At 54.5% G+C, this 9,189-nt stretch overlaps 1 protein-coding gene across 1 annotated transcript; it reads right to left on the reverse strand.

Annotated features, from left to right (window-relative positions):
• Positions 1–3,262: 3,262 nt before the first annotated feature.
• Positions 3,263–8,912, reverse strand: AQP6 (aquaporin 6). Its single transcript, XM_004778843.3, has 4 exons — positions 6,552–8,912; positions 5,617–5,775; positions 5,285–5,365; positions 3,263–4,630 (listed from the first exon to the last, which is right to left on the reverse strand). Exons 1-4 carry the CDS (start codon positions 6,912–6,914, stop codon positions 4,418–4,420), a joined length of 816 nt encoding a protein of 271 aa, XP_004778900.1. The 5' UTR covers positions 6,915–8,912; the 3' UTR covers positions 3,263–4,417.
• Positions 8,913–9,189: the final 277 nt, after the last annotated feature.

A 9,189-nucleotide genomic window follows, 5' to 3' on the forward strand; every position in this document is an offset into this window, starting at 1 on the left:
CTTCTTTGCTCCCTGTCTTCCCTCTGACATTGCTTGGGCCTGGCATTGGTCTAGGTCAACATTCCTGTTGATAAGGGGCTCTCTTCTGCTGCTCAGGGTCCTGGAGTGCAGGGCTATGGGCTGGGAGGGACTGAGACTATATCCTCTCCTGACCATGGGCACTCTCCCATCAAGTTGCCAGTCAGCTTGTTCTGGATCACTTGACCTTACTATAGATCAGAGATCCCTGACTTTCATTGGTGCCACCTCTTAAGTACTCAGCTCTGATGGCTGCTTCCCTTTTGATTTCTTAGCTTTCCTATGAAATTCCAGATGCTCAAAGTCCTGCATTTTTGTACCCCTTGGTAGGCACCTGGCCTCCTTACTCTCATTTCCTGGATCTTCCTGCAAACCAGCTTTCAGCCACAATCACTCCAGTGCTCCACCTCTCTGTCCGGGGAGGCCTTTCCTTCCTTCACGAGTTTCATTCGTTTTTTCTTTTTTAAAAAAAATTTATTTTTAGTAATCTCTACAACCAACATATGGCTCGAACTCACAACCCCAAGATCAAGAGTCACATACTCTTCCAACTAAGCCAGCCAGGCGCCCTTTGGGTATGAATCTTGACTCTTTTTCCTCTGGGATCCTCCTCCCCCAACACACTCATATACACACTATCCTCTGCTTAAGCTAACTAAGGTTGGGGAATGGGGAGGAAGTGGGTCCTTCTTTAGTAATAGCGGGCTGGGCTGCTGAGCTGCCTTAGGAACTTCTGGGAAGCAGCTGAACCATTGGCAAGGGGGAACGGCAGTCAGCAGTCTACTGCCATGATGGCGACAACCCTACCACCAACTGAGATCTGAGTTCGGGGGCTGCCTAGCTAATCACATTCTTCCCATGTGGTTCCTGCCACCCTTACTGAATAGACCCCATTTTCTTTTCTTTTCTTTTCTTTTTTTTAAAAGATTTTATTTATTTATTTGACAGAGAGATTACAAGTAGGCAGAGAGGCAGGCAGAGAGAGAGAGAGGAGGAAGCAGGCTCTCCGCCGAGCAGAGAGCCCGATGCGGGACTCGATCCCAGGACCCTGAGATCACGACCCGAGCCAAGGCAGCAGCTCAACCCACTGAGCCACCCAGGCGCCCCTAGACCCTTTTTTCTAGATGAGGATAGTGAGGCTCAGGATGCTTAAGTAACTTGCTTAAGTTCGCCCAGCTGTAACTGCCTGAGCCTGTATTTCAACTTTTTCAACCCTTTCAACACCTATTATACCTTTATGTAGCCTTTTTTTTTTTTTTTTTTTTTTAATATGGTATCCAGAATCCTTTAAGTCAAAGTGATGTTCTTTGGAAAGTGAAAAGCCTCTTCTCCTCCTCTACCTCAGTCCCAGCAGCCCAAATGTGTCCCAGAGCCTGGCCCCTTGGTGGACTCCCTGCACCCCTCCCCTGCCCAGTGTGGTCCCAGTGTGTCCTCTTTCCAGCCAGAGGTAGCAGTGGGGGTGGGAAGTGGAGAGGGGCATCCTGCCAGCCAATTGGGGACACGGCAGCCTAGGCTCTGAGCGGCTCTGAGCTCACATCATCTGCTCCTGCTAAGGCAATCATCAACATAAAAGGCTAATTGTATTAATCACCAAGGCACCCCCCTCCCTTTCGGGAAAATTATGAATTGCAATTGCAGATGGCTCTGCTGATTGAAGGCAATGCTCAGCGGGGAGAAGGGCCAGATCAGATTACACACCATTAATTAAAAACTTCCCGTGACAACTGGGAGGAAGGGAGTGCAGACCGAGGGTCTGCGTGGTTGGGTCTTTGTCCTCCCCATGCTCCCACTGCTGCCACCCTCTCACCCCACCCCAGGCCCAGGGGCTGAGGCTATGACGCCCCGTTGCCCCAGGCTGGTACCTGTGAACTTGGCTCCCCAAGGGCCAGCCCTTCCCTCATCCAAACAGATGGCTGGCTGTCCTATTAAAGGGCGCCAGAGAAGGAGACGCTAACCTTTGGATATTCATTCCTGTGTCTAACTTTGGATGCTCTTCAGATTCTAACCTATTTCCTCACTTTTCATGAAGCTTGTCTCCCCCCTTGCTCTAGCCTCTTCCAACAGAGCACAGCTTTAAAGAACTATTCGTGAAACTAGCCCCTCTCTCTCCAAGCAGTCTGACCCTTTCGGCCCGGAAGTTCCCGAGACAGAGGGTCCAGAGTCTGCTCCCGAGGAGCTCCAGGGAGCTCTCCGAGGCTCCAGGGTGGCTGTGCCCCCTGGTCCCAGCTTTCCCTCCCTGCAAGCACAGGCGCCTCAGCTGCTCTCATCCTGGCACACTGGAAGTTGCACCTCCTGAATTCTCTTGATCAATGACCGCCTTCCCCTCCCTCCCCAGTTGCCCAGTCTCAGTCATTGGATTCATCAAACTTCCATTGAGTACCCAGTGTGTGCTCAGCTCTGGGGACGCAGAGATAATTTGTCTAGGGGCTTCGGAGCCTACTGCAGGAGCTCTGCCCTCCTGCCTTTGTCAACTTTACAGTCCATCCGTCCTTCTGTCCTTCCTTCCTTCCTTTCTTCCTTCCTCCTGCTAGAGCTTGTATAGACACCCCCCCCCCCCCCGCAGAGCTCTGTTCTGAAAAATTCTAAGCTGGGAGCTGAGGAGACCTTAGGGGGCTTTGGTACTGAGCTGGGTGACCTTTAGCAAGTCAATCACAGCCCTCCTCCCTCCCCCACACTCAGCTCTCCCTGCTCATAAAAGGGCACGGGAAGCCCTGGGCTCTGAGAGATTGTAAGATGGATGAGAGGGGCCTGGCTTGGAGAGATGTAAATAGTACTCCCACTGACAATATCACAGAACTCTGAACGCGGTCACTGTGGCCACAAGCACTTGGGGACTCAGCTCTTGCTCTAGTTACTGGCTGGGCTCTGTCACCCTGCCCATGAAAGACTTTGGGAGCCCCTCCCATGCCCGGTGCCTTTGGAGACATCATGGAAAAGGTCCTATCTTTTTTATGCATTTGGTTGCTGTATCTCAGGGTACCATGGTGATGGGCACCATAGAGATGAGAAGAACTGACTTTTATTGGCTTGTCTCTTTGTTCCAGTGGCCCTCCTCAACCCCTCCACACACACAAAGCTCCCGGGTCAGTGGATCCAGGAGAGAAGGAGGCAGTGCAAGTAAGTGGAACAGATGAAAAGAGAAAAGCCTATTCTCTTTTCCTTCCCTCTCAATCCTCCTCCTCTCACTTCTTCCCTCCACCCTCCCATTACCAACAGCAATTGTATTCAAACCCGATAATTACAGTAACAGTGACAATAATCATCATTTATTGGGTTTGTTTTTCTAACATTTTAACATCCGACAACATTTTCCAGTCTCTTATTTGTTTTGACAGCGGGCACTAGGGGAGGACTGTGCCCATTTTATAGCTGGGGAAGCTGAGATCCATAGGGCCCCAAGTCATGGGGGGACAGTATTTACAGCAGCTTATAAATACAAACAAACCCACTGAGGCTTGCTGTCCTTCAGAAGCACCCAACTGCAAATTCTGGTTTCTTGGGTCATTCCTAAGTTCTTACCATCCTTGGGACTTCATTAATAGCTTTTTGAGGATCCTGGCAAAATTGCAAATGAGGCTGGGGACAGTTTATTGCCCAGGTCATGAACAGGGGGCTGGGATAAGGACCTTCTCCTCTCAGGATTGTTCCCATGGATGGGGCTGTGGCATCGAAGGTGGGCAAACATCTGGGGAGAGCCTGCCCTGGAAAAGGCCTGTTTGACCCAAACCTCCCTTGCCTATATCCTGCCCCTCTTCCCCAAGGCAGGGTCCTCTCCTGTGTATTTAGAAGCCTGAGGAATGAAGATCGATTGGAAGGACCGTCTCTGTCCTCAGGGCACAGCCTCAGGCTGAGGGCTGGTCTGTAGCCCTCAAACTATACCCAAGAGCAGAGATATCCCTATGAGGAGCTCAGAGACCATCCCAGGACCTGATTCTTCTGGGAAGTCTCGCTTTCCCTTCAAGGGTAGGTGAGATGTTGAGGTTCCCCAAGGTCTCTATAGCCCTTAGTATCTAAGCTGAATGGCTGTCTGGGCTCTAATACCCAAGACAAGGCGATCTGGAGGCCCACGATGCCCACTAGGATCCAGATGGATGAGAGAAGAGGAGGGCAGTCATGAATTTCCCTGCCTCCTCCTGCTCTGTCCCATTAAGAGATGTAGGAGGAGGAAACTGAACAGATTTGCTTCCCAGATTCTTTCTGTCTAGAAATATAATGCCAGGGGTAGGGATTGGCATTCCCGGCCCACCCTGTTAGGACAAGAGGCCTAGCCTCCCCATCCTTCCTGCCCTCATCCTCTCCCCCCTCCCCCTCCCCCCATAAAACCCGACATCTGGTTGTACAAGGCAGCCTATCTACCTAAAGGGCTCCTTGCAGAAGCCCAAAGATGAGGGGCCCCGTTCTATACTGTCTGACATATGTTCCCCAATTCTGTGTCCCCTGAACTGGACTGGGATTCTCTCTTCTCGGGCTCTTCTTCTGCCACTTTCTCCACTTCTTCGCTACCCATGAGGATGGCCAGTCGCTGGGCCATGGTCTTGGTGCCAGGGAAGAGGATAAAGTTGTAGATCAGGGAAGCCAGGACAGCTCCTGCCAGGGGTCCCACCCAGAAGATCTGAGGGGGCAGAGAGAAACAGGCATGAGTCATCAGGATCACAGGGTAGATTCGGCATCCTAGGCTGCTTCCCTAGTATTAACTTGGTCTACCAGGACCCCTCAGGCTCTCTACATGGTGACGAAATGGAGAAATGGGCATCCTGCCTGCCGAGTCTCTGCAGGTGAGGTGACCTTGCCTTGCGTGGGGCAGGCCCAGTCTCCTCACCACTCCTGCTTCCCTCCTCTTGGCCTCCCCTATTCCAACCAGGAGGCCTGGCTAAGTGCTGTTCCTGCTTCTGCTGGTGTGTGTGTGTCTATTTCTGTTTGTCTTTTTCTTTATCCAAGTTTGGAAACTGGTCCAGCTGGAGGAAGTGAATAAGGAAACAGCCAGGACTTGAGGCCTGGGCCAAGCCTGTGTCTCCCGCCCCGGCCCATTTATTAACAGCCTACTGGGTCCCCTTGGCTCTTGAAGATGGAAAGAAAGGAAGTACAAGCCAGGATACTCGCCTTTGTCTTCCAAGCCAAGGGAAACCTCCACTGGGAGGTCAAGAAGGTCTGTGGTGGAGGTCCCATCTCCCCAGGTCCCAGTGGACTGCCCACTGGTGAGAGCCACAGTCCCTATTGCCCTTGCCCAGGCCCTTCCCATCCCATGGCGGCCAGCAGAGGCTCTCACCCAGTGGACCTCGAACTTCCCAACGATGATAGCAGGGCCGAAGGAGCGGGCCGGGTTCATGGAGCAGCCTGTGAAGTAGACCTGGAGGGCAAGTGCTGGTTTAGGATGTGAGGAGGCTTAACGCAGGCCCAGGAGGGGACAACCCCCTCTGTCCTGGCTTAGAGCCTTGACCACGACAGCACCATACCCCAGACCTGGATTGTGGGAACACAGCCTCGAACCAACCCAACTAAGGGCTCAGGGAGGGGCACTTCCTGGCCTTCAGGGTCCCAGCAGGCTCCTCGGGGAGTGACCAGTGTGTGCGTGTCCACAGTGTCCACTTTGCCTCTTACCCCAATGAGGTGCCCCAGCGCCAGAGAGATCCCCATCATGGTGGCCGGGGAGCCCGATGCCTGCCGGTTGTCGGTGCAAACAAAAACACAGAGTACCAGCTGCAGGGTCAGAACCAGCTCCACAGCCACGGCCTGGCCCGTTGAGACGCTGCTCCGGACCTGGATGAGGAGGCTGTGCTGGAGGTGATGCTGGTTGGTGACCCGCTCAGGCCTCATTGCCCCACCGTAGGGGGGTGACACTTCACCACCGCAGATTCCAGGACCCAAGGAGATGGGGAGAGCTGTGCAGTGGAGTTCCGGTCAGCCCTGGACTCCTGCTCCCTGCAGAAGGGAGCGGCCCCTACTCCTAGCCCACCAGTTGGCTGGGGCCGGTAGTTGGCAAGGGGCTTCGTTGGCAAGTTCTGATGGGGGAGGGAAGGCTCAGAGCAGGGGAGGGGGTGGCGTACAGGTTTTTGAGCAGACTGGGAGGAGACCGTGGGTAGGAGTAGAAGGAGGAGACTTGGGGAAGTAGGTGGAAGGATAGATGATTAGGGGAATCTGGGGGAGTGAGACAGGCCTCGGGGGAAGGATGAACATGGGGACGCCGAGGAGCAGGGCTCGTGGGGTAGACTGGGAGAGAAGAAGGGCATACCGGGACTCCTGCCACTACCCACAGCCCCAGGTATCCCTGGCCACCCTGACCCTTCAGTGCCTGGTCCTTTCCTAACTCCTGGCCCTGTTCCACCTGTTCCTGGTGCCATAACCCCATTCCTGCTCTGCCTGCACTGAGGCCACAGTCGGCTTCTCCTGTGTCCCAAGGCTCAGCCCAGAGCAGGTAAGGAGCACATCGCTGAGTTATTACCTCCCCTCCCTGCTCCTCAGGCCTGGCCCTCCACTCTTACCCCCTGCGGGGGCATCCCTTCCTAGGCCTGTCAGGTGCCCCTCCCTGCACCTACCATGTTAACCCCAAGGGTTTCTCGGATGTCTCCTGGGATGACCCCATAAAGCAGAGCAGCCCCCGCAGTGGCCCCTGCCAGCTGGGCAGCCACATAGGCCATGGCACGGGGCAAGGAGATTTGGGAGCCCACGAGGAAGGCCAGAGTCACGGCAGGATTGATGTGGCCCCCGCTGGTCTTCCAGGTGATCTGCACAGCCACAGCTGTGGCCAGGTTGAAGGTGATGGCGATCTGCAGCACGGTGGGGAGCGCCGAGGGCCAGGGCAGGGCTGAGCCCACCCCAAAGAACACGTACAGCCCCGTGGCCAGGAACTCGGCAAACAGCGCCCTGCTGATAGCTCTCCAGAATTGGCAGGCCAACATGCTGGCCCAGCCTCACCTGCCAGGCTGCCCTGGGTCTGGCTCCGGCTGCCTCAGCGGCTGCCTCTACTTCTCCTGAGACCTCTGTTTCTCTAGCCTCTGATGTCGGCTATCTTGGTGGGTCTCTTGTCTCTGGCCTGCTCCTCTCCTAGCTGCTGACCCACAGACCTGCTGGTCAGACTGGCAGGGAGCAGGTTTGTGGTGTTTCTGTGGGTGGGAGGTGTGATGCTGGGATGAGGAGGGGTGCTCCCTGGCTTGTTCCGCCCTAAGCTCACCTCTCAGCTGGAGGGAGGGGGGCAGCCCCCAGGCACTGAGCTGGAACCTTCAGGTTCCTGAGCCTGGACAGAGGTAAGGCTGCCGCAGGCTGGGGCCCAGCCTGCGGGGGGCAGGGGCAGGGCTAGTGGTGGGCATGGGATTCCAGCTTAGATGGAGAAGCTCCTCACATCTCCAAGTCCAAGGCCAGCTTCGAGGGTCCTGGGAGTTCCCAGAGGCTCCTGCTGTCCTGCCTTCCCCCACCTCCGCCTCCAGGCTCTGCCTCCGAATGGGCTCACACTATTCAATGCCCCCAAAACCCACATGTGAAATGAAGCTCTTTCCTCCTTTCCCACCTAAATCCCTACTCACAGAAAGCAGATGTGAACAGAGTCAACTATACTAAGGACCTGGGTCTGTGTGGGCGCAGGGGGGACATGGGGAGAAGGGGCGTCTTCCACAGCTGATCAGATGACACACATGGCAGTGGAGAGTTTCTCCCCTGTGAGCTGGGAATTTCCACTGGCTTGTCCTTGCCCTGTCCTGTCTCCCTTGCCTGTCCCCTCCCTCTCAGGCCCTCTCCCCCACCACTGCCCTGCTCTCCTTCTCAGGGACCTGAGCAATTCCTCTCAAGCCTCACACAGGGCCACTGAGCCATTTTTGTGGCGATGCTGGCCCTAAGGTCACCCAGGCCCTAGGCTCTGCCCTTTTCACCCCAACAGCATATAAAGATATAAAGATATTTTCTCCAACAAAGGTGTTGCCTCCCTCAGTACAATCTGTGGAGCTGTGGAAACAATGGTCTTCGCTTCTTCATCACTACGGGATGCCCTGACCTCGCCCCTGGCCATAAATTCCTGCTCAGTGGATATGTCCTGGTTGTCTTTAGGCTCCTCAAATGCGACCTGTCTTAAAATGCGACCCTCAGCGCTTTCTCTGTGCGCACCCCCTCTGCCCCCCCATGCACTCTTCCGGTTTTTTCCAACTCCCTTGGTGGCACCCAGGAATCGTCCTTGAGCCTTCTCTCTTTCCTGCCCCCCACGAATAAAGGCGTTGAATCCTGCTGATTTGGAATCCTAAATATTTCTTGACTGTGCCCTCTTCTTGCCACCCCCGCTGCCCTGTGGCCTTGAACCATTCTCTCTGTCTGCTTCCTCACTCAGCTCCAATCAATTATCCACACTGCAGCCCCAGTGATCTTTCTAAAATGCAAATCTGATTCTGCTGCTCCCTTGCTAAAATCCCTTCAAAGTGCCCTTGTGCCTGGCCTACAGGGTTCTCAGGGATCCTGCTCCTCCCACCTCACCTCTCCCCACTCCTTGCTTTGTCCTTTACCCTGTGGCCTCACCAAATGGCCAGGGGTTCACAACATGCCCTGCTGGTTGCTCCTTGGAGAACCCTCTGTCTTCCCCCTGGATAGCCCTTCCCACGTCTCTTGCTTGGGTAACTTCTAACTCATTCCTAACGCTCAGATTCAGTGTCGCCCCCTCCTTTCCTGGGTGATGAGCCCTCCGTGTGCTCCCACACCACCTGGGCACGTTTGTACACTTGTGTCACCACAGAGTGCTGTCATGGCGTTAGTGTGCCTCCTTAATGGGACAGTGAGTCCCTCAGGGAGCAGGAAAGAAATTTTGCTCATCCCTACATCTAGTGTCTTGCACAGGGATTGGCCAGAGTTGGTGCTTGAGAAATATATTTTTTAAAGATTTTATTTATTGGGGTGCCTGGGTGGCTGAGTGGGTTAAAGCCTCTGCCTTCGGCTCAGGGTCCTGGGATGGAGCCCAGCATCAGGCTCTCTGCCCAGCAGGGAGCCTGCTTCCTTTCCTCTCTCTTTGCCTGCCTCTCTGCCTACTTGTGATCTCTGTCAAATAAATAAATAAAATCTTTAAAAATATATATATTATTTATTTATTTGACGGAGAGACAGAAGAAGAGAACGTGCACAGAAGCAGGGGGAGCAGCACGCAGAGGCAAAAGGAGGGGCAGACTCCCCGCCAAGTAGGGAGCCTGATGCGGGGCTCCATCC

Source organism: Mustela putorius, unplaced genomic scaffold (assembly GCF_011764305.1).
Source record: "Mustela putorius furo isolate JIRA1106 unplaced genomic scaffold, ASM1176430v1.1 tig00537227_pilon_pilon_pilon, whole genome shotgun sequence".
Lineage (NCBI taxonomy): Eukaryota > Metazoa > Chordata > Mammalia > Carnivora > Mustelidae > Mustela > Mustela putorius.